The 26578-nt window shown below is 41.9% G+C and overlaps 1 protein-coding gene across 2 annotated transcripts in view; it reads right to left on the bottom strand.

The window, feature by feature from the left end:
* The window catches only part of EXOC6B (exocyst complex component 6B), a 454956-nt gene that overhangs the window by 136635 nt on the left and 291743 nt on the right, over positions 1 to 26578 (bottom strand). For both annotated transcript variants that reach the window (XM_074951959.1, XM_074951960.1), the window contains exon 18: positions 25526 to 25705. In XM_074951959.1, the coding sequence (XP_074808060.1) occupies positions 25526 to 25705 (180 nt within the window). The remainder of the gene's footprint in view (positions 1 to 25525; positions 25706 to 26578) is intronic.

Genomic DNA, 26578 nt, shown 5'->3' with positions numbered 1-26578 from the left:
TACACCATCTAACACAGGTAGTTCATTTCACAGAATTTCTAGGGCTCAGAGTGATGCACAATTAGTATATTTAGCCCGGGGGGAGCAAAGACTCCCTTCTTCCTCTCTATGGGCTCCCAGCCAGGCACAGAATCAGCAGGCATATGCCATATACTCGACAGCGTGTTTCAATTTCTAGAGGGGAAACCCATTACGCTGACTGCCATGTTCTTCACCAGTCCTCCGATGAGCACTCTGCTAGCCTTCAGTAACTGCACATGCTGCATTAACGATGACAGCATCTGTGCAATGGTGTAAGTGCTTTGGAAGAGTATAGTACACTTCAAATGGGATACCTCTGGTCAGGCAGAATAGGTAAAAACTACATCCCTCCTCTAGCTAACTCACCAATGGTTCTGCCAGATTTCAGAGGAAGCCACAATATGCCTCCATATCCAGAAGGACAGGGCAGACCAAAGTTTAATTTTTGCATGTAGGCATCCCAGTAGGTGATCTCACATGCAACTTCCCCGCGGTTGCATGGGTTTAAACAATGGCAGGCTCTGATCCCCATTATCCTCTCTGGGGCAGCTGTCCAATCAGCCTCAATGTTGGCATACAGGCATTTCATAGGAAATGCTTTCACACTGGAGCCGTTCCAAACTTGCCAACACTTCAAGGCCAAGAACAATCTTTTTTTAAGTGATGAGGGGGGCGTGCAGGGGGAGGGGAAGATTAAGTATAACCAAGGACATGAGCTCTTTGAATAAAGGATACAGAAAAATTTTGTCAAAGTTACCAATAAGTTATTCAATGACTTGACAAAGCTGAGGGGACTATTATATTAATAAAGTCTTCCAGAAAAACCTCTGTTGTATCAATTGTTTATTCAAACCTTTACAAACTTCATAAAAAATTAACTGGATTTGGGGCAGGGAACCGGAGCCATAGGCGAAAGTTTACAAAATACAATCCTTGAGACGCCTGAATGTCTGCCGGTTTGCCCCTTTTGATTTCAGTGCTAGGCATTACTCAGTTACTAAGTGGTTAGTACTCTAAATAAAGCGCTGGTCCTTCCTCCCAAATACATCATTGGAGTGGGGTTCATGGGTTTGGATTTTAAACTCCTGTAATTCTTGAGTTTTACCCTTATTTTACAACGAATCACTCAGTTCATGTTCTTCAGTACAATCTATTTTAATGCATGTTTCATAACCATTGTTTCACCTCTGTGGTCTAGATCTACATGATATCATCTCAAGGGGAAACTCCTCCCCTTCACAGATCTCCCTCCTGTCCGTGGATGTCACACCCACTATGGCCAACTGGAAGTCTGCCTGTGGATCAGGTGCAAGTACAGAACTCCAGCAGCTGCGTACCACAGAGTCTTCCAATGATTCTGGGGTTAACATGAGACCAGGCAAAACCTTCAAGAGTGCAATTCACAGGCTACCTCCTACATAGCCTGCAAATCCCTGCTGAGTCCATCATGTTTCAGGAAATCAGGCATGAAATCATCTAATTTCATTTGTATTTCATCCTTGGGCGGTAGATTAAACCCTTCAGAACCCAAGGGGCAGAATAGCCACCATGGGGAAGGTCAGCACGGTAACTGCAGAACATTGGTATTATTCACGGTAGCATATTTGTTTGAAAATAGCAAATATGTTAACAATTAGAGAAGGGGAAAGCTGAAAGGCTGCCTTGTTAATTAAGGAACTTGCTATCAAAGGACTCATTAAAAGCTACTGAAACTGAATGGCTGTTCAAATAAATACCCATTAATCTTAACATGCAATCAAGGAGCATGCTGCCGCTACCTACATCACTGTAGGGGAAGGGAAGGGGTTCCTCAGATGCACACCTAACCCTGTTAACAAGCATAAAAACCTCTGTGTAAATCATGTAACCTAAAGGCAACATGCCATGGATTTGAAATGTGAGGGAAGAGAGTTCCATACGTTGTGTTAAGACTTATACAATCACGGCAGTTCAAAACTAAGTGTTCCTGACTGGCTAGTAATTTAGCCAAGAAAAGGGCTTGTATAAAATGCCTGTTTATTTTCAGAGTAAAGACTTGGAAGATTTCTCATAACTGAAAGGCAGCCCAGTAAACAACGTGCAACAATGAAGACAGAGACAAGGACTTGAAGTGACCTCAGACTTGCCAATTTGGTCACTGCCCAACACCTGAATTTCATTAATTTGTAACATAATGTTAGACGTGGGACACACTTAACCTGGGGTTTGGTTCTATAGTCTATACATTACAGTGCCCGTACTTCCTTAAAGGGGCAAGGGAGTGTTTGTTATACCAGACAGCAGGAGGAGGGTGGATGCCAGGATAAGCGGCCTGAATTTGCCAGTAGGTGAGTGCTGCATGACTGCACCTGGGACACAGCTGAGAGTCTACAGCGGGCTGGCTGCAGGGCAGCAATGCGACGCCGAGTCTTGTCTGTCTAGTATAACAGAGTCTACCACAGAACTAGTCCCTGCCTGGCAGAGAGCAGCACTGCCTACAGTGAGTGTTCAAAACCCCTGGGGTTTGTTTTCAATCTGAAATGCACACAAAACTCTTTCCCAATGTACACATCACCGTGCCCCCATGCAGGCACAAGCAACATTGTGTTCTGAGCAGCGCAGGACACTCACCGGGAATCATCCTGAGCTGTTAATGGTTGATGCTTCCTGTTTGCTAGAGTCTTACCTGATTCTGCTATCTGCCTCTGCCCCTGCCACAACAATCACTTTTATTATTTATGATTTTTATGATCCTAGGACCGAGTATATCGAGACCATTCCTGACAGGGGTTTGTCTAACATGTTCTTAGAAACCTCTAATGACAGGAATTCCCCAACCTCCCTAGGTAACCTGTTCCAGTGCTTAGTTATCCTTATAGTTAGAAAGTTTTTCATAATATTGATCCGACATCTTCCTTGCTGCCAATTAAGCCCATTGCATCTCATCCTACCTTTGGTGGACATGGAGAACAACTGATCGGCAACCTTTTTATGACAGGTTTCAGAGTAGCAGCCATGTTAGTCTGTATTCGCAAAAAGAAAAGGAGGACTTGTGGCACCTTAGAGACTAACAAATTTATTTGAGCATAAGCTTTCGTGAGCTACAGCTCACTTCATCGGATGCATTCAGTGGAAAATACAGTGGGGAGATTTATATACACAGAGAACATGAAACAATGGGTGTTACCATACACACTGTAAGGAGAGTGATCACTTAAGATGAGCTAATACCAGCAGGAGAGCAGGGGGGGGGGGACCTTTTGTAGTGATAATCAAGGTGGGCCATTTCCAGCAGTTGACAAGAACATCTGAGGAACAGTGGGGGGTGGGGGTACACCTTTTACATATTTGAAGATTTAAGTCCCCCCTCTGCCTTTTCTCCCTTAGACTAAACATGCCCAGTTCTTTCAACCTTTCCTCTTAGGTTACCTTTTCCCAACCTCTTACCAATTTTGTTGCTCTCCTCTATACTCTCTACAAGTTGTCCACTTCTTTCTTAAAGTGTGGTGCCCAGAACACAATACAGTACTCCAGCTGAGACCTCAGCAGTGCTGAGTAGTGCAGGACAATTATGTCCCACATCTTACATATGACACTCCTGTCATTATGGGATGTATTAACATTTGCTGCTTTCTGCAACAGCATCAGACTGCTAACTCATATTCAATTTGTGATTCACTATACCTCTCAGATCCTCTTTGGCACCGCTGCTGCCTAGCCAGTTATTGCCCATGTAGTGTGTGTGTATTTGTATAAAGTGCTCTGGGAATTTTAATGATGAATTTCCTGATTTTTGCACAGCTGAGTTCTAGATCTTAACATAGACATACACAGACTGTGGCTCTTTAGTAGGTCTTCTGTGTCTCTCTGCAGCACATAATAGTAACACACTGTGTGATTTAATTATTAACCAGTCTAAGTTATTAATCAATCAGGATGCTTTAACTATGTTATTAACCAATTCAGTTATCAGCTTGCACTAAGTTATTAACTCATTTGCTGGGAGAATAATAAAAACCACTGAATATTTCCCCTATCATTCACACGACGGTGGCTCTTCTGGGTAATGCTGATTGCTACCTTGGCTCCTGAACCACTGAGGTCTGAGTGTCACTGTCCTAACAGAACGTTGACGGAATATTTTGTGTTAAATTTCCATTTTTTGCTTTAAGAGTGAGTGATCACATGGTGAAACAAAAGGCAGTCAAAAAAAAATAAAAGGACCAAAAGAAAGAGAGGCTGGTGCATTTATGTCCCTGGGCTAGACAGTCAGATACAGATTTGAACATTTCAGAGGGGTAGCCGTGTTAGTCTGTATCAGCAAAAAGAACGAGGAGTACTTGAGGCACCTTAGAGACTAACAAATTTATTTGAGCATAAGCTTTCGTGGGCTAGAACCCACTTCATCGGATGCATGCAGTGGAAAATACAGTAGGAAGATGTATATATATACACACACTGAGAGAACATGAAAAAATGGGTGTTGCCATACACACTATAAAGAGAGTGATCAATTAAGGTGAGCTATTATCAGCAGGAGAAAAAAACCTTTTGTAGTGATGATCAGGATGGCTCATTTCCAGCAGTTGACAAGCAGATGTGAGTAACAGTGGGGGGAGGCGGGAAATAAGCAAGGGGAAATAGCTTTACTTGGTGTAATGACCCATCCACTCCATCTTTATTCAAGCCTAATTTAATGTTGTCCAGTTTGCAATTTTGAAAGTGGAAGCCACTGACTGCAAAGTCAAATCAAACTGTGCAAATGCTGGGGCTCAAGAATCAGAGTGAAATGCACCTTAAAATTTTAAGTAATGTGTAAATATTGACAACATTGAAAAGGGCTTTCTGGGCAATTAGCAACTGCTATGGTAAGGCAGGAGTGCTGAATCTCTGCTCTCTTTGTGCCACTCGAGGCAGGGAACCTGGTGCAAGCCCCAAAGGGGCGTGGTCAAGCCCGAGTCCAGTGGACAAGTCTGAGCTCCGTTTGGTATTTGCAGGAAGAGAGGTGCAGCCCAAAAGGCTCGGATTAGGGCAACAGGTTAGGACCAAGAAAAGTGGTTACAATCTTCAAATCAGTCTTCTCTGAACAAGAGCTTCCTGTCCCTCTCTGCTCCATCCAAATTACTCCTCTACATTTCCGATAGCAGCTTGAAAAATTTTTTTTTTAAAAATCACTCAATTATTCTTGAATCACTGAAGATTGCAAGAACAGTGCGGGCACAAAGATCAAGATACCGCCTTCAAGTTGCCTCTGCCTCCGATACCCAGAGTTAGGCTCCAAGAACCCACCTCTCATGGTATGGAAGACAGACCTGTGACTGACTTTACTCATCTCGGTGCTGAATGAACTGGTCAGACCATGGCACAGCAGAGTGATGCATTGGTTAGGGAGCTTAGCAGAAGACAACTATTAAAACTAAACATATCTAAACCTGTAGGACCAGATAACTTGCACCCAAGAATATTAAGAGAATTGGATAAGGAGCTTCCCGAACCATTAATGCGAATTTTAAACAAATCTTGGAAAACTAGGGAAGTTTCAGAGGAAAGGCAAAAAGCTAATATTGTGCCAATATTTAAAAAGGCTAAAAGGGATGACCTGGACAGGGAACCTGATGCTGACCCCAGGCAAAATCATGGACAGGTCAACATGGGAAGCGACCAGTAAAGAATTAATTGGCATAATTAATGCCAATCAATGTGATTTTGCAAAGATGAGTTCATGAAGCTGATATTTTTAGTGAGATTTAAATTTTGTTACTAAAAGGAAACTGTGTGATATAATATCTTTTGACTTCTATAAGGCATGTGTGTCTTAATACTGCAGGATATTCTGACAAAAAAAATTAGCACTACATAAAATCAGTGTAGACCATGTTACATATATTTAAAACTGGCTAACCATTAGATCTTAATAAGGAATTGTAAATATGGCATCGTTAGCCAGTGAGGATGTTTCCAGAGAAATATTAGAGTGATCAGTTCTTTGCCCAATGCTATTCAATATCTTTATCAATTATTTGGAAGAAAAACTGAAATCATCACTAGTACAATTTACACGACACAAAGATTAGTGGAGTCGGTTGTACAGACTGATCTGGATCACTTGGAAAGATGGGCTCATGTGAGCCACATGTGTGTAAATAGAGTGAAATGCAAGATCATACATCTAGGAACAGAGAACACGTCACACGTGCAAGACGGGAGACACGAAAAGGACTTAGCTGACAAATTGGAAATGGTAGAGAAAAGAGCTACAAGAATGATAATGAGGACTGAAAAAAAAAAAGATCCTATAGTGCATTTTTCCTCTTAGCAAATACTGATTTCCTCACCCCTCTATGCACTCCCTCGTCTGGTGCTTTTGTCTACTACTGTACACAGATTCATAGATGCTAAGGTCAGAAGGGTCCGTTGTAAGGATGAACCAATGCCTAAGGGTTAGAGCATAAGGCTTGGCGCTCTTGGTTCTATTCTAGGTTTTGCTACACGTAACAGGTAAGCTCCTTAGGCTGTTTGCTTCACTTTTGCCATCTGTGAATTGAAGAGTATCACAGATATTAAGAGCCTAATGTATCAAAACTTAGGACTCATTCTTTGAAATGCATTTTTTCTTCACAGACTATCCCAAACAGACAGAAGTGGAGAATTAAGTTTTCTGTTTATCTATCCATCAATTTCACTGCAAGCTTCCTCCCACTAACCTAGCAATAAATCTCAGGTCTGAAAAGATACCTCCAAACACATGCAATTTCCCGCCCGTCCCCCAGGTTAGAAGTGGGGGCAACCTATCTGGAGACCTACCCCCTATGATGTGGGCTTAGACTAAAAAGTTTCTTCAGCAGAAATAACTTTCAATCATTACCAATGTGGGCTCAGTAAAAACCAGTGACCTACAGGCAAACAAACACCTGTAAAAGTAAACTACAGTACTTGACTATGGTCTCCAATTCTATCTCAAAAATATTACAGGGATGATTTTTTTTTTAAAACAAACGTCAGGCATGTAAATTGTGCACCTAGTGTGCACATACAATTGCTACAATTACAAGTGCAAATCAAGCAATTGCATGAACAAATGTCCAGTACTGAATTGTACAAGCAATTACTCATCTACACATAATACAATCACATACACAAAGTAGGTGCACAACTGTACATTTTAAAAATTAGGCCTTGTAATTATTGATCTCAGGGTTTTGGTTTTTTTTAGTATCTGAACCTGAAAGTCACCTTGCTTATATAAAAGACCCAGTGCATGCTGTGAATGGCAGAATCTTGAAATCTGCAAGCCTCCATAAATCCTCCTACGCAACCACGTCAATTACGTCACACCACTCACCAGCATATTTACAACTATAAAGTTACTTGTAGACACCTCTGCATTTTTCCTGCTTTAGAACATTAATTCCATTTACAGGGCTGACTGTTTGTTTTGTGGTATTTTTATTAAAAAGGGAAAATGTTTTTTCCCCAAAATTGTTTACAGTGTGAAAAAAATGTCCAGGGGGTTAGCTGGTTTTAAGAGGGAAATGTGCTCTAGGTTGAGACGTATCTCTGCATTAGACATGACCAATCTGCAGTTTCAAAGGAATAGGTGACTGGTGTGTGACTTCATCAGATGGAAAGATTAATGGCCACTTTCTGATTGCAGACTGTGTCAAGCTCTGTATTTGAACTGGATCCATGTGGAACGGCCCCACGAGCCTGAACACTGAGGCCAGTGTGTTGTGTACAGACTTGGAAGAAGAGTGGGACTGGCACAAAGCTATAAACGACACGGTTGAAGTTTATGTGGCTTTGAAATTTGCCAAGGATAAGAGGAAGAAATTTTCTAACCATTAAATTAAAGCTAGTGATGAACAGTATTTGCATATCATGAGGGTTCTGAACACAGAGCAACTCCTGTTGGATTAATAGCTGCCACTTAATCTGGACACCTTGTCAGTTTCATCACATTATACGGCCATTGTAAGGTTATAGGTATTCTGGTGCCCAAATTTACGGAAGTCCAGGAGAAGTGGTGACTACATAAACAAACCATTACCTTTAAACAACATGAAATAGATTTAGGGATCTGGGCACAACTGGAATCTCCAAACTGGCTGACAGTGATATCATCCCGGAGTCCATAATCCCACTTCTAAAGCAGTGAAATCCCTGGAGCCAATCACAACGCAGGACTCACTAACATCTGTAAGCCCCTGCTTACTCCTAACAAGCTATTACTTTGTGCTATAGAATCTTCACCTTCAAAGATTGGTTTGGGTCCTGAGAGACCTCCTTTCTCCCTATGACAGGCCACGGCAGACTTGATCAGGGACAAAAGAGTGCTGGTTCAAAAGAGATGGGGATGCTACTACCAACCACCAGTCTTGGGTGCATTTGTGGGGGAATTCATCCCTTGTAGCTCCTCAACTTCTCTGCATAATGCACCCTGTGCCAAACTCAGGTACTTGGGCTTGGAGTGGGGGAGGAGGGTTTAGCTCTATAGTGGAAAGCATGCTACCAGAAGAAAATCATAGAATCATAGAATATCAGGGTTGGAAGGGACCCCAGAAGGTCATCTAGTCCAACCCCCTGCTCGAAGCAGGACCAATTCCCAGTTAAATCATCCCAGCCAGGGCTTTGTCAAGCCTGACCTTAAAAACCTCTAAGGAAGGAGATTCTACCACCTCCCTAGGTAACGCATTCCAGTGTTTCACCACCCTCTTAGTGAAAAAGTTTTTCCTAATATCCAATCTAAACCTCCCCCATTGCAACTTGAGACCATTACTCCTCGTTCTGTCATCTGCTACCATTGAGAACAGTCTAGAGCCATCCTCTTTGGAACCCCCTTTCAGGTAGTTGAAAGCAGCTATCAAATCCCCCCTCATTCTTCTCTTCCGCAGACTAAACAATCCCAGCTCCCTCAGCCTCTCTTCATAAGTCATGTGCTCTAGACCCCTAATCATTTTTGTTGCCCTTTGCTGGACTCTCTCCAATTTATCCACATCCTTCTTGTAGTGTGGGGCCCAAAACTGGACACAGTACTCCAGATGAGGCCTCACCAACGTCGAATAGAGGGGAACGATCACGTCCCTCGATCTGCTCGCTATGCCCCTACTTATACATCCCAAAATGCCATTGGCCTTCTTGGCAACAAGGGCACACTGTTGACTCATATCCAGCTTCTCGTCCACTGTCACCCCTAGGTCCTTTTCTGCAGAACTGCTGCCTAGCCATTCGGTCCCTAGTCTGTAGCGGTGCATGTTTAAAAATCACCATGTTTAAACGAAGTTGGGACCTGCATTTTACTACAGCAACATTCTACGATAGGTCTGTCTGACTAATATGGCCAGGTATTTCCCCCCGCTACAGCTGCTAGTCAGACTTCACTATATAGTCTATAGCAAGGATTCCCAAACCGTGATCCATATATTACTGGTGGTACCTGAGCTTGAAGTTCCATTATTTCACTTGACAATGATTTTTTTTTTTTTTAAGAAGGTGGTTTGTGAACCAACAAAGTTTGGAAGCCACTGGTCTATTGTATGGTTTTATAAACACAGTTCTGAGAAATTGCCATGTCTTCTCCATACCTGTCTAAGTAAAAATACTAGTAACCACAAAGTCCCTGAAACACAGCGGTGGCTAACATGATTTAAAAATGTAGTCGTTAGTGCAATTCAAAGATCTTCTCACCTGGAGTCTGGATGGCATCTCAAGCCACAACCAGCGGTCTGCGATAATATATGGAACAACGCTGCCCTTGGACTGTGTAATTGCGTTCATCAAGGTTGTGCTAAAGTCCAGCGAAAGCAAGAAAATTCAAAGGGTGTCATGACATCTTTAACTAGCTGACCTCCACGGATATTTATAAGACGGAGGGTATGCCATTAAGAAGTCAATAGTTGCCAACTTACTATTCTTATTTTCTATTCCTACTTTAAAGGGAAATTGTGCTCTCTCTGTCATTGCCACACCATGTCATCTGACAGATACTGAGTTTTCAGTCAACTGCCACTTTTCAACAACCAACCCATATAACAAAATAGCAAAGACAGCAGCTTATCCTCACCACACAGCAAAATAAACCAGACAACCAGAAGAGCTCAAGAAAATAGACTAGCTTTGCAGAATGTGTCACGGGCCAACAATCTGAGGCTATTTCAGACCAACCTGGAGAGAGAATGAGTTTCCAGAGTCAAGGTCCCATCACAGAGGATACTGTTTCAGGAGTTAAATTGCTGAGCACAGGCAACTACCACTGAAGTCAACGGTTGCACACTCTCGGGGTCTATCAGGATTTGACCCATAGATTTGAGCAAAAAAGAGATCAGAAGGAAATACCTGATTTCTAGTTTAGAGATGTCATGACTGTTCCACAATGTCAGCTGCTTTCCCATAAGCCTTTTTTCATATAGGCATAAAGCAGGGGTTCTCAAACTGGAGGCCGGGACCCCTCAGGGGGTCGCGAGGTTATTACATGTGGGGGTCAGGAGCTGTCAGCCTCCACCCCAACCCCGCTTTGCCTCCAGCATTTATAATGGTGTTAAATATATAAAAAAGTGTTTTTAATTTATAAGGGGGGGGAAGGTGTCACACTCAGAGGCTTGCTATGTGAAAGGGGTCACCAGTACTAAAGTTTGAGAACCACTGGCATAAAGGGATCCAAATCCATTATGAATTGCAGATACTCATCAATGAGAGACAGCGAGAGTTTGCCCCTGTGAAAAGTGAACTCAGGACTCGGCACTGGTGAGGCCTCAGCTGGAGTTCTGTGTCCAATTCTGGGCACCACACTTTAGGAAAGATGTGGATAAACTGGAGACAGTCCAGACAAAAGCGACCAAAATAAGAGCTTTAGATAACTGGACCTATGAGGAAAGGTTAAAAAAAGCTCGGGCCACGTTTAGTCTGAGGAAAGATGACTGAGCCGCGACCTGATAGTCTTCAAATGTTACAGGCTGTTATAGAGGGATGGTGATCAATTATTCTTCATGTCCACTGAAGGTAGGACAAGTGGTCATGGGCTTAATCTACCACAAGGTTCGATTTAGGTTAGCTATTAGGAAAAGCTTTCTAACTCTAAGGATAGTTAAGCTCTGGAACAGGCTTCCAAAGGAGGTTTGTGGAATCCCCATTACTGGCGGTTTTTAAGAACAGGTTGGACAAACACCTGTCAAGGATGGTCTACTTTGTCCTCCCACAGCACAAGGGGCTGGACTAGATGATTCTTGAGGTCCTTCCAGCCCTACATTTCTGTGATTCTATGACTTTGGATCCATGCATACGCAGATGGAGTGGTAGTTAATGTTTCAAAAGTTCCACACCCCCCGCATCAGGTAATTGAACCCCGGTCTCCCATGTTACAGGCGGAGATACTTACCACTACACTAATGAGGTGTTACACATGCAGGATCTAGCAAAAAGACGTGCAGTCAAAATCCAAGGCTTTTCCCTTGCGTTTGTTGTGTTGTCTTAAAATCAACGTGTGGCTTTTATTTTTTGAAGGGAAAATAAACAAAAGGAAGGGCAGGAGGGGAGGGAAGTGTCTTGGAACATAGCTGACAAGACTGACCAAAGAACAGTTTCTTCAAAGCATTATGTATTAGTATGTAAGTATGTGCTTATGCACAGATATTTCTCTGCAAAGCCAGGTCAGTATTTTGATACTAACTTAGAGTCTGGAAACCATTAAGGCTACCCCTATGCAAATACACAGAGCAACTGCTTAATTCCAAAGAAGCTGTGTCATTTAACATACCATAGGGTCTAGCACACAAATCCACAGTAAACGTCATAGTGGATAATTCTGGAATAACCAGTTTCTTCCTAATTTATGTCACTTAGCGATTGTCTTATTGCCTTGAAACACCAGGGATTGTATGCCTTATACTTTTTATCCTATATAATGTCATTGTGGATGTTCTCATTCATGTAAATGTCTAATCCTTTTTTGAATCCTGCTAAACTCTTGGCTTCAGTGATACCTAGTGGCTGCAATTTCCACAGATTATTAATACAATCTGTAGGAAAAATTATTTCCTCTATCAGTTTTGAATTTTCTACCTTTCATTTTCAATTGTGTTCCTTTGTTCTTGTATTGGGAAAATGGTAAATGGAAGCTCCCAAAATGTCTTCTCTAGATCATTAATTATTTGTTACACCTCCATCATGTCTCCTCTTAATTACCTACTCTCTAAACAGAGGATGCTGTTCTGACCTATAATGCACATGTACATGCTAAGACTCTTGATTTTTTTTTTCAAAACAAGGAGGGTGTAGAGATTACTGTGGAATTAGCTTCCTCAGTCCTGATGACAGGAGTGTAACCCATCTGACAGCCAAGAGTAACACACATGGATCCAGAAGGGTGGTCTATCCAAATCCTTCCTGGATGGATGACGGAGACAACAGGAGAACCACAAGGGTCTGAGGGAAGAAGGAAAAGCAGAGGGAAATAAAAAGGATTTCCCCCTGAAATTTGTAGTACTCTAGGTGCAAAACTGTAACCTATTTCACAAAGAAGTGAAGAGAATACAAAGATCTCCTCTTCATCTTTGATTGTTTTTAAAGGGTTCATAGAGATGATACTGTCTGAAGTTCAAAATGAGGGTGGGAACCTCTGACTATATCTTGGGAGCTATAAAACTAGGGACTTGAGTTTATTGTTTCAGTAGATGAGGATAGATTTAAAATTTCAGATACAGAGCCCATTTTCTCAGGTAAGTGGTGTTCTCCTGACTATAAGACATGGGACCTGGAAGCGTTCACATCACAACTGGTGCTGACTGACACTCTCGATGCAAGTCTCAGCTGAGAAGCTAAGGACTCAGTGAGCCATGGCAATGGAACTCCCTTCTCACCTTCTCAAGTGGTGCCTCTGGAACAGGGGTGAGACACGCTGCCATGGCAGCATGAAGGAAACTCGCATTGCCTATTCTCCATGCTGTCAACTGGACTGTAGAGAAATAAGGGATTTCTATCTCTTGAGCTGTCAATAGGACACTTTTCCACAGCACTACATTCTTACACAAACAAAACTTAAGGAAGGAAGGTATTGTGGATAAGGCTCCTGTCTCAGACTCAGGAGACAGGAATTCTATTCTTGGCTCCACCACAGACTCACTACACACATCATCTTGCTCACTCATACTAGAGAGAAGACACTTACCCTGCCCCACAAAGGAGCTAAGAGACTAAATTCATCATGTCTGTCAAGTGCTTTGAGATTTTTGGATGAAGGTGCCAGGGAATTATTGGAGAAACACGAAGGTTCAACAGTTGGGGTCTCCAGTCACCTATGACTGAAAAGCATTTCAAATAAAAAAAGATTTCATTTCATCAGTCTGTTCACATGTGGAAAGTCTGAGGCCATATACAGTTCTTCTCAATCCCATTTACACTACGGAAAATATTTAGGAGAGTTAAGTCTTTCACTGTTCAACTAGACTCCCTCTTGTTCTCTAAGTGAGTGAGACTTTCTGAATGGGTCTAATTTGTTTCAAAACCATTCATCCATTCCATGGCCAGAAGGGACTATTGTGATCTAGTCCAACCCTGTATAACACAGGCCAGAGACCTGTCCTGTAATAATTCCTAGAGCAGAGCTTTTAGAAAAATATCCAGTCTTGATTTAAAAATGGTCAGTGATGGAGAATCTACCATGATCCGTGGTAAGTTGTTCCAATGGTTAATTACTCTCACTGTGAAAAATATACACCTTATTTCTAGACTGAATTTGTTTTGCTCTATCTTCCAACCATTAGACCTCTCTCAAGCAGATTGAAAAGTCTTCTAGTATCAATTTTTTGTTCCCCATGTAGGTACTTATGAACTCTAATCAAATCTTCCCTTAATCTTCTCTTTGTTAAGCTAAATAGATTGAGCTCCTGAGTTTACCACTATAAGGCATGTGTTCTAATCCTTTAATCATTCTCATGGTTCTTCTCTGAACCTTCTCCAATTTATCCACATCCTTCTTGAATTGTGGACACCAGAACTGGACACAGGATTCCAGCGGTGGTCACACCGGTGCCGAATACAGAGGTAAAATAATCTCTCCACTCCTGCTCAAGATTTCCGTTTATGCATTCAAGGACTGCATTCGCCCTTCTGGTCACAGCGTCGCACTGGGAGCTCATGTTCAGCTGATTATCCAGCATGGCCCCCAAATCTTTTTCAGAGTCACTGCTTCCCAGGAGAGAGTCCCGCATCCTGTAAGCATGACCTAAATTTTTTGTTCCTAGACGTTGACATTTGCATTTAGATAGAAACATCCCCAGTGCCCAACCATTATCAGTGACCACCATTCCAAAACTGAAACCAGAAAACTATATGACATATTTTCATGCTGCTCTTGTGTGACTTTTATTTTGTTCTGTATTTGCTTTGGGAGTAGTATTCTTTCCATTGGAAAAAGGCAGATTTTCCATTAAATACGAAGCAGCTGCCATATTGGAAACAAAATTGATTAAGCGGATTTTTTTCCCCTAATGTACACTCAGAGAGCTCAAACCGTGTTTATTTTTTAAAAAGTAACCTTTATTACCTTAACTGGCAGACATTTTGCCCTGACAAACCAGCAGGAATATATTATAAAAAAAATTGCAACAGCTTTAGGAAACTATCTTAAAGTATTATGTGAAAGGTGAAATACTGACAGCACTTGATAATGATGTTCTGCATCCACCCACACAGCAGATACTTTACATGAAGTGGCACAAGGTTCCCCATACATTACCCCTCTTGATGTGACTAGTTCAGTCTCCTTGTGTATTTAGACTTCTGACTATTTGCTGAGATTGTCAGAAAGTGGGCAACATGGTCTTGTGATGAGCACGTGTCTATTAGGAATGGGACTGAGACCTGACTTATGTCACTGATGGAGGCCAGACTCAAACTAGTAACTTAGAAGCAAAAAAGCACAGTATCCCATTTCCAATCCCATGTGCCATCAACTCCCTCTTGACAGAATTTCCTTTCTGAGCAGGGTTTGGAGAACTGGCTATAAAGGACCAGTGAACAATATGACCGGCACATAACATTTAGACTCATGTTACATTTTTATAAGAAACAAGTATGTAAATTCAAACACAGTTTAAAACATGTAAAAGTTACACTGGTAAGAGCGGTAGCGAAGGTATTTAGCTCAGATTTTAGCTTGGTTCACTCCACTTATTACCACTCACAAAATACGACGAAAAAGGTCCTTCTAAGTTTGAGAATCAAGCTAAAACCACTTAAGCACCTTGCTTGCCCTCTATTATGTCTAATCTGGACTGTAAGGTCTCTTAAAAATAGACTTTTAAAGATGCTATGCACACTTACAGTGCTCCATAAATAATGATTAATCACAGTCATTTCTATAGTGCTATTATAGTATTTGATCACTCCAATTGTTGTTGAAAAGAACAACAACTCTTAGTGCATTTTCTGCGACAATACTGTGAAAAGGGATTCCAGAAACACCAAAGAGAAATCTTTTACATTTGAAGATCTTGCTCCTTCCTCTCAGGCAGATTGGGCTGCTCCTGTGGCTACATGTAGCTAGATAGCGAGGGCTTTTGAAGCAGATGTGGTGTTAATCAGCATTCCTTTTCACATACACAAGGGCAGTCTTATGAGATTTAATGTGACCAGTGCATGAAATAAGAGAAAAGCGTATAATTGCAAAGTCTATTGTTTCACTTAAATTTGAGCCTAAGGGAAAACACTTCAACTCCCATTAAGGCTTTTGGAAGCTGTGCACTGGAATTCTGGTGCAGGAAACAACAAGCATGTTTGAATCCCTTACCTCTCAAGACGGGTTTTCTATTGCTAATTTCAAAGTTTCATATGCCTGGTTTTTCTATTGCAAAACTTTAAGTATATCATGTTTTTTTTAAAAATTACTCAGTCTGTGAAGTGAACCCAAAGCCAAACATGGCCAATGTAACTAAACAAGTCACATCTAGGTGAATATGAACATGCTGGTTTAAAGGATTTATGGCACAGGGCATTTTGGCTTCAATTACTTTTCAAAGTACTGAGAGCACACAAGAAACCATGTAATAAGATAACTTTTTACCCAGCCTCTAGTTAACCAGCCCTCCCCAGGTTAACCAAAAGTCAGTCTTGTCCCTGGATAACAGCATGCACCAAACATTATTTCCTCTCTTACACTCATTCTTCTAAAAACCCTTTATAAGGACAGGACAGTAACACATGGACATCAAACCAAAACAGGTGAGGCAGCCCAGCAGTGCACCAACCATGTAGGTGACCCTGTTCCAGTTCACAATCTCCATCTCTTGCTCCCAGGCCCAGCTGGGTTTCAGGGGCAGTATGCCCAAACTCACGGGAGGTTTGGTCCTGCACCCATTCAACCCAATGACAGTTTTCGCATTGACTGGAACAGGAGAAGAATCAAGCCAGGGAGGCAGGGGGGAGACACACGGAAAAGAGTACACTGACGACTGCATGGATGGTATTTCAGAAACTTTGCATTGTCTCATCTTCACTAAAATGTAGCCATGTTTGCCTTTGTGTCCCAGACAAGTTACATATAACCTCTAATCTTCATCTTTTTTTCTGTCCACACCAACATGCTATAGCCATGCTATGGAAACCATGGCATAAACCTAGCTGGTTCCTAGGTTAAAACAGGATTTCTTTCTGTCTATCCGGACAGGCAAGAGGAAACCGTGTTATTCGGGATGACTATTGTCCACAGCCACCTTTAAACCCGGTTTCAGGATCTTTGAAATGCTGTAACTTTGCACTATCAGGTTTTATTTTAAAAAATTATTTTTTAAAATGCACACTGCAATTAGTGATCTGCTCGATCAATTAGTTCAAACTACCTACAGAACAAAAAATTAGAGGGTTACAGGAAAAAAAATCTGTGGCAGTTAAAAACAAATCAACTAAAACCAGTTTAGTACAGCCCCACCATATGAAGGCATTCCTTCACTCCTCACACTTTGCAGGGGACTTACAAAGATTATTATTCACCGATTTAGCTTAATGACACTAATGCACCCCCCTCCACAGGAAGCTGACTCCATAGCGGTCTAAGCACTGGATTACATTTAAAGAAGAAATATATATCTGGCTTCTGAATAGTGGAAGTCCTAAAAAGCCAGAAGCTGGACTTCTTGTCCCTTAAAGCGCACTGAGGATAACCCCAGGCTGGCTCAAAAACAAGACAATAACCAGCACTGCTTTTTTAAATCTCATAGGAGGGGAGAGGGTGCTGTCATCAGAGAGGCACCCCTCTCCTGCAGAGGCAGAGTATTCCACAGCACTCAGAGTCCCGGCTGATGCAAAGGATGAGCGACTGGGATCAGGAATTGAGCCATCGCTTTGATGGAATCTAGCCTCAAATTGCTTTAACAAACCACTTTCTTTTCAGAAGCTGGCCTTGATTTGAGACCTACATGTTGACTTAGGAACCCCAAGGTGTCCGAAGGCTGAAGCACTCGAGACATAGCTATGCTCAGTTTCCAGGAAAGGGGGTATGTGTACCCAACTGCATCATGAAATGTCACTACCAGTGTCACAGCCAACAGGCAGCTTTCATAAAGAGCATGGGTTAAATGCAGAAGCTTACAGTTGGGGTAAATACTACAGCTTAATGTGTACTATCTTACACCAGAGAACTGAGTAGAGCAGAATTGCGTCTACAATAATGAGGTGCACTTGTTAACACGTGCCTTGGCTTGCAAAAATTGGAACAGAAAAAACAAGGTAGCTAGAATGTAGTTTGTTTGTGATCTATCCATGAAAATGTCTTAGTTTTTCTACTGAACATGAAAACAAGCATAAATGACAACAATTAGAGGCATTCATTGAACCAGAATGCAGGTCCTGGAGGTCAGCTTTGCTTTCTTTGCGCTAATCCAAATAGCGTGATAGTAACATCAAGAAGAGCCTGCACTACTCATTGAGAAAATATTCCAGCATTATAACCAGAGGGGAAGGTTCAGTGGTCTAAAGCATCAGGCTGGGAATATCTAGACTCTGTGGAACCATAGGTTCAAAACCCAGCAGGGTCAGCTGTGAGAGGAAGACACATACTGAGAAACATGTAGATTACAGCGTACGTGGGAGAGGGTTTTTCAAATAAGATATTAAAAACAAAGGCCAAGTCTGCTAAGTGGAGATTAAAGACCCCCATGGTACTTTTCTTCATAGGAATTTGCCTCAGTTTATTTGGCTAAATGACCCCTCTCCCCATTACTGAGAAGGGTACAGCAGGCAAGAAGTGCACCCCAGAGGTGAGTGCATTTCAATAGCACTATATACATAATGTATATATTATTTATGATGTACTGGAATAAAAGGCACCATTTAAATGGAGATCTTCATCATTAGTTCAACAATTTGGGAAGCGTTCATCTTTCGTAAGGTTGCTGCAACCCTGCCACTTGGTGCCAGTATACTCACTGCCTCTGCCTGTCGTACTGCGGATATCAGCTCAGGACAAAGCTTGGTCCTTGGTCTCTGAGCAGTGCTAATGGGTTTGGGAGGAAGTACTAGCCAGTCCACCATGGCCAGAAGGGCTGCTGCAGCCTTTGAAGCAGGTAAGGGATCCTGGCAGGCTAGGTTTATGGGTGATAGCTCACTCTAGAGTATTCTTTCTGAAAAGATGCTGTGTCAGTGCTACACTTATTGAACCGAGAGCGCCTTGTATGTCAGGAAACCTGCTTCTTCACTGTGCTCCGACACACTCTATTTATTCACTTTCTATTAATAAATGGAGGGAAAAGCGTACATTCTGGCAGCAGCGAAAGGGTTAAACGTCTACTCTGAAACATTAAGATTTTGGTTGCTTTTCTACTCATCTTCATCCCTCCCAGAATACAGACCTTTTCTGGTTCAAATAACCCTCTAATATTTGAACTGCGAGCAGAACATACTGAATGCATACAACACACACTCATACTCACCGACATTGTAGAATGGACATCTACATCCCCCTACAGAGGACAACACAGGGAATTTAAATCAAATGCATCAGAGAGCAAAGGAACAGTGTGAAATGTAGTGAGGTGGGAGCAGTTCAGGAGTACCGTGATCATCTCCTACAACAAAGCTTACTCTTTAAACAAGACTCTCACTAAAGCTGTCACTTCAAAAACTTGACAGCATATTAAAGAACTGCACACACATTTAAATTGACACCCTTATCTCAGTACCTCACTATTATCTCAGTATTAAGCTACAATATAATGAAGTTTTTAGGGCTCATATTCTGTTTTCATGCCAGATATTTTCCACCAGGACACTGTAAGATGAGCATCTTGACCAAAACAGTCAAGGCTATGCCTACAATAAACCTCAGATTTGTCCTGAATTTACTTCCATGCACTGTTTTCCTTCTTTCAATATGTTATGGAGGCAATGTTTCATCTACTAAAGCAAAATAGGAAACCATTTTCTTTATAAGAAAAATCTACCTCTCTTTTGAAGTTCTCTCTACAAAACACGTGAACTGCCAGAATCACTGCGTTTATTTGCAACTGCAAAGAGATGTCGATACAGCTAATGGGGCACTGGACAAAGCATCCCAAGCAAAGAATCCATACAGTTTACACAGTTACAGCTGAAATCTGTGTTCACCATCTGGCAAAAATAAACACACAGGAAAAGACTCCCTGTGCAAAGAGTTCATGCTGAATTGCTTGAGACTGGAGAGGTTACAGTTGTAGGACTGCTGAAAGATTACTTCCCTTTCCCAGGTCACTGTCACCTCTTGGCCTCAGCCGATTACCTTCCAAAGGAGGTTATCAAGATACAAGACTAACAGAGGATTAAAGGAAACTTAAAATAAAAACAAAACACACCCCTTTCCCCAACTCCCCTCCCCGCCCCCAGCAAAAAAACATCCTTGCTTTGTTAACCTGACAGCTCATTGTAGGTGTTGACACAACCCTCCATCTTTGAAAGGCTTAAAGTCAACAAATCAGTGTGTTTGGAGTAGCCTTGTCAATGCGATTTACATTCGCTTGTCTAACAAGAAATAAAAACAACAATCAGCCATCGTGGACAAAAGGCTTTTTCATTCATTCTCTTGAAAGCGTTTTGCACAAAATATTAATCTGTTTAAACTGTGGCCCTTTGCTCCCTAAAGAGCGGGGAAGCCACCTTTTTTTAGCAAAGCATTTTATTAAAACTTTTACAGAAGGAGAGTGCGCTACCTTACCAACAGTGAGGCAGGCAGCATATCGTAACTAACTCACACTTGCTAATTCAGAAAGGAAAGAGCCTCAGGGCCAAATGTTAGCTGTGCTTTTATTCCCAATAACATATTATTTGTTTTGAGACGTTTAGTGCACTTAGCAGACCATTTTTAAATTGTGGCTATAAACCACCATGGAAGTTCTGTGCTGTGGTGTTATGTGCCAGAGTCTGGATGGCTTAACCACGAACTCTTCACCCTGCAACATGTGCTAGAGACATGCTGGGTCCTGGCTCCAATTTGCAGTGCTGCATTTGCCATCTTCCCAAACTAGCAGAAAGTTAGGAAGGAATGCAAATATGTCCTTCCCTAAGCAGCCCTGTCCATCCTAGCCATCAATACACTAATCTGTGCTCTAAAAATCCATATCTAAAGCCAAAATGCTGTCAAAGGATGAGAGCAAAAAAACTAACAGTATCCAGGGAATTCAGCATTTAAGGAAATTGCCATTTTCCTTAGAAATACCTGCTACTGTTTCGCTCTCTCCCAATCATGATAGATGACTCAGTAGAAACTACAATAGACACTTCCCTCCCAACATCCCTGACAAAGTCCAAGCTGACACTGTGGAGTCGAAACTGGAAAATACAACTTGAATGTATGGTTTCAGAGTAGCAGCCGTGTTAGTCTGTATTCGCAAAAAGAAAAGGAGTACTTGTGGCACCTTAGAGACTAACCAATTTATTTGAGCATGTAACTTGAATGTATGAGAACAAAGGAGACGTTCAAAGTTCTTTTTAAGTTCTACTAATTTGTAATACTTTGGGTCAATATTAAAATTTTACCTTACAGCTATCGTGAAAGTTTAGGGTCTCTTGTGGATTCAAATCAGAATTACATGACCAAAGCCCAGCTCTCAGACCAAGATTTACCCTGCGTACTGTTCAGAGTTACCACTTTAATTTTTTCAGCAGAAATGTTGACTTGAGGCACTTGGGTTCTGCAAGTAGATCTGATCTGCTGGATGCGTAGAGCCCTGACTCTGCAGAGACTTCGATACACAGGAACAGTCCCATTTAAGACAATGGAACTACTCACATGCGTAAAGTTAAGCAAGTGAATAGGTCTTTGCAGGACCAGGGCTTCTTCTCAGGGTTATACTTCAGGTCTGGTCCTTTTTGTGTAACTTTTGTGTAGCCTTGGGAAAATTCTGCATGCCATGGGTGAGTTTCTTTGATCAGCAAGCAAAACATTACAAACTTTTATTAGGATCATCATGATGAAAGGCAGGCAAGTTGCTTTTGAGTGTGGGCTGGTAAATGTTCATGAACATTTTCAAGGGTACTTTAATGCTTGCCGTTTAACCTGTCTCTTGCTATTAGTCATTTCCAGAGACTAATATTGACTTTTATTCTGGTGAATTTGAAAAGTTAAAAAAATTAGTGGAGAACATTTGTGATGTTTTTAATTGTGTGAATTCAAGAACTGTGAAAGGTGCCTGATCAACAACCCTGGGAAACAAAGTAACCACAGAACAGGAGCAAGATGGCCAGGGAAAAGGGGCTCTTCCCTCAGCATGTCTCAACCCTGTTTTGCAGAGCCATTTCTATCCGTAAGAGGAAAGTTCACTCTCCATGGACCACTCAATATTTTACTTCTCTTATTAAGCAGCTAATAGTGTGCAACCATGATGGTAATTTTGGGGGGGGGAGAATTGAGACTGCAAACTCTCTTCACACAATGCACCAACACTCATCCCATGGTAGTAATATTCTGTCAATAATGACTTGGGCTGGATTCAAACCAGCAAGCTAGAGGTGAAAGGCTCTATTATTCCTTACTCTCATATATACTATAATTCATCTTTTTTGTTTAGTTGTTTTCTCTTTCATCCATATTCTTCTACAAAGTACATACCGCTTTTGTATTGCTTCTACATACTGCTTTTATACAGTTAGACTTGGGATTTCTTTTGTGCATAATGGTTGATGTTTTACTTGAAAACAATAAAACAACACACTTAGGGCATGGCTACACTTGCAGATGTAGAGCGCTTTGAGTTAAACCAGCCTTCGTAGAGCGCAGTAGGGAAAGCGCTGCAGTCTGTCCACACTGACAGCTACAAGCGCACTGGCGCTGCCACATTAGCAGCTCTTGCAACAGCCACAGAGAGCAGTACATTGTGGTAGCTATCCCAGCATTCAAGTGGCTGCAACGTGCTTTTCAAATGGAGGGTGGGGTGGGGCGGGGCGTGACAGGGAGTGTGTTGTGTGTATGTGGGGGGAGAGAGACTGGGTTTTTGGGGGGCTGAGAGCATGTCGGCATTCTGTCTTGTAAGTTCAGACTGCAGCAGACCCCCCCCCCCCCCCGTCTCCCTCTCCCACACAGCATTCCACAGTAATGGTTGCTTTGTCTCGGAGCAGATAAGCAGCCGGATGTCAGAAACGGAGCTTTCAAAGGGCATATCCACATTCCTACAGCGAGTTCAAAGCAATGAGAAGCCACTTGACTTAAGGGGATTATAGAACGCTTCCGGAGGCTGATCAGAGCACAGTAATGCAACACCTCGTTCACACTGAGGCCCGGGTGTTTCAACCAAGGCACACCAAGCGTTAATCTTCTCGCCAAGATGAAGTACCAGGAGCGCTCTAGCCGTGGAGTCAGAGCGCTCTACGTGCCTTTGCCAATGTGGACGGGTAGTGAGCTAGGGCGTCCGGGGCTGCTTTAATGCCCTCTAACTCACAAGTGTAGCCAAGCCCTTAGAAACAAAGCAAAATTATGGGATCAATCAGGAAAACCCATCAAGAATGGGAGAGAAAAGAGACCAAGGCTAACAATGGAGTCAATATACTTTAAGTAAAGGATTTTTAAAAAACAAAACCAGGATATATACAATGTCACAATTCTCCCTGTCTTTAACATTGACTACAAGTTACAGAGGAACCCTTGAGCAACTTAGAATGAAGGCACAGTCACACGGTTCTTGTAAAGAACATAGCTTTGAAATATCAAAAATTCCACACCCACCTCCACATACAAACTAATTAAGCCAGATCTGCAGCATTACAAATCACACTTTTAGATCTGATTAACTATCTCCCACACCTCCACAGGGCAGTTGTGAGGATTCGTTTTTGTATGATGCTTTGAGGATAAGGTTCTATATACGTGCTGGCTCAATATTGTTAACTTGTTACCTGGCATCCTCACTGTTAGGAAAAGCAGAGTGACTTTTTGAGCAGCTGGGTAGTTTTACATATATTAGATTGATAGAGAGGTTGCTTCTGCCCGCCTCAATCCTTTTTTGGAGTAAGCAGATGCCTTCCCTATTCCCAAAACAATTTTGATTAATTTGAAAAGGAAACGTTAAAGTTTTAAGGAAGATAAATCACTCCAGATCCATCTCATAAATCACTGCGGGCATGTCTTTCCTTCTTTGCAGCCCCACGTTAGCCATGCTTAATGCTCCAGTGAAAAGACACCCTGTCAATCAGGTCTACAGCAAAACACCACAGAAGCTGAGGATGAACAAAGAGGGAGTTTCTCTCCTTACTGACAGGGGTGTGTGTGTGAAAGGGTTGAAGGAGAAGGGGTATGTTGCAATGATTTTGTGGGCACTTATTTTCCCAAATAAATATTCATTTAGATTCCTACAAAAACATGCCTCTCCTATCACCCCAGGTGCTCAGGCATTAAAAACACCAATAAAGCATCCAGAATAAACTGAGAAAGTATGAATTCTTCTTACTTTTTACTGTACCATCTCTACCTAGCAAAACCTTACTTTTGCTACCAGCTAACTGAATTACTCCGCTAGTTCAAGCAGTAGAGGTATGTGCTATGGGGCTGAAGGTCCAGATACAAAACCTGATGACAACCCATGATAGAGGTCACTGTACTTATATCTAGATCCCTAGTAAGAAGACATCTGGTAGTTAAAGAATCCAAATAGGAGCCAGCAATCCCCAAATTCTAAGCCTGGTTCTGATACGAGTCCCTGTCTGGCCACTGACATGTCACTTCTCTATCTACGCTGCAATATGGGATGGAGTCATTTTGAAAACATAGGTGACCCAAAAGGAAGAGATGGGTGAAAACTCTCCAATCTCTCTCCACCACAGCCCAATCTCTCCCCCAAAAGTTAGTTGCGATGCTTAACATTCCCCCTTCTCAACTCATTCACAGTGGTGTCTTCAAATCTGATTAACTGGAACAAATCCTTCTCACCATGCCTCTGGCTGTTTCTCCTTCCCTAGGAATCAGAACTAATTCCCTTCCAGCTGTCAAATCTTCTAGACACCACAACAAGGACCCTTATGGGATCCAAGATGCCGAAGGCGTGGGATTTCAAAAAGGTACCACTAAGGGTTTGGCTTTCATATTGGCTAAATCACACTGACGAGTGGTCTAAAACCTTTGTAGTAGTGCAGTCAGAGAGATGAACAAACAGGATGAAGCTAAGACAGAGAGAACTACAAATGCTTAAGGGTCAGCCTTTTTAGTCTATATAACGGTTGATGAAATTTAACAAACTATGTGCCCAGATGCCACTGAGTTGGGCAGCTACCAGAGTGAATGATAAGTAGTAAAATGAAAGCGTGAAAAGATGTAACCACATGTAATAGAAATACATTTTTCAATGGTTTTGACATTTCAAAGTTCTACTGATGGAAAATATTACCAGGGATCCAATCCAGGAAAATATTACCAGGGATCCAAATCCATAGGACCCAAAATAAATTTTAACAGAAAAGGAGCTCTTTGTGGATAAGCGAAAATGCCTGATTATTAAGTTTACTTTACTAAATAGGATATTTTACTCTTCCAGGTCAACACCACAATTCAATGGATAATGGGATGATTTTTCTAGAAATAAGAAAATGCAGGTGTATTGTAAACAGAGAAAAAGCTACTCTCTGTTATATGATGCAGAGCTCTATTTTGAACTGGTGACATTATGAGCACATTGTTACAAAATGTGCAAATGAAAAACTCAAAGGCAAAATATATTCTCAAATGTGGTACCTTTTCTAAAATAGTCACTTAACGCTGATTAAAATAAAACTATACCCCGGTTATTTAAAATCAAATTTAAACCGAGTACCTCGTTAATTATATCCCTTACCGTATTTTTTATTAAATCAACAGCTCTATACTTTTCTCTCAGACTTTAAGGAGCGGTTTTGAGGGAGCCCCCCCGAGGGAGCCTGCCTTCCGATAGCTCTTGAAATGCCTTATTTGAAAAAATCAGTTCTGTTCATGACAACAGCACAACATTATCATGTACACTAAACTTCGAACAGCCCAAAGTTCTACAGTGGCATTAGAACCCCCATGCACTCCCAGTTTTCAAAGAAAGAGACCACTGTCACTTACAGGTAGGTGTGTGAACACAGAAAAGGTGCTGCGCAGGAAAGCAATGAGATCTACCAGGTAATCGCTGGCTTTGCTGCCCGGTTCAGCAGCCATCCAGTCATAATCTGCCAGCTGCAAAAACTGGTCTATCTTCTGGTTCAGATTAGTGTAAATCTCTTCCTCTGCAGCATGGCGGGCATCCTGGGAAACAAGAGAAGACTCCTTAAAATGGGATGGGAATGAAATCGTCCCACTTAGTGTACAGAGCATGCAGTACTGTGCACCGGTTCAACACACTCCACATTAGTAAGGTAACACAAGATGTGGTGTCACAGTCATAGTTTCAGAGTAGCGGCCGTGTCAGTCTGTATTTGCAAAAAGAAAAGGAGGACTTGTGGCACCTTAGAGACTAACAAATTTATTTGAGCATAAGCTTTCGTGAGCTACAGCTCACTTCATCGGATGCATTCAGTGGAAAATACAGTGGGGAGATTTATATACACAGAGAACATGAAACAATGAGTGTTACCATACACACTGTAACGAGAGTGATCAGGTAAGGTGAGCTATTACCAGCAGGAGAGTGGGGGGAAAAAAACCTTTTGTAGTGATAATCAAGGTGGGCCATTTCCAGCAGTTGACAAGAAAGTCTGAGGAACAGGGGTGGGGGTGGGGGGTGGGGGTGGGGAGGGGGAATAAACAAAGGGAAATAGTTTTACTTTGTGTAATGACCCATCCACTCCCAGTCTTTAGTCAAGCCTAAGTTAATTGTATCCAGTTTGCAAATTAATTCCAATTCAGCAGTCTCTCATTGGAGTCTATTTTTGAAGTTTTTTTTGTTGAAGAATGGCCACTTTTAGGTCTGTAATCGAGTGACCAAAGGGACTGAAGTGTTCTCCAACTGGTTTTTTATGTTATAACTCTTGACGTCTGATTTGTGTCCATTTATTCTTTTACGTAGAGACTGTCCAGTTTGACCAATGTACATGGCAGAGGGGCATTGCTGGCACATGATGGCATATATCACATTGGCAGATGTGCAGGTGAACGAGCTTGTGATAGTGTGGCTGATGT

Source organism: Natator depressus, chromosome 4 (assembly GCF_965152275.1).
Source record: "Natator depressus isolate rNatDep1 chromosome 4, rNatDep2.hap1, whole genome shotgun sequence".
Lineage (NCBI taxonomy): Eukaryota > Metazoa > Chordata > Testudines > Cheloniidae > Natator > Natator depressus.
This window is presented reverse-complemented; position numbering and strand designations above follow the sequence as displayed.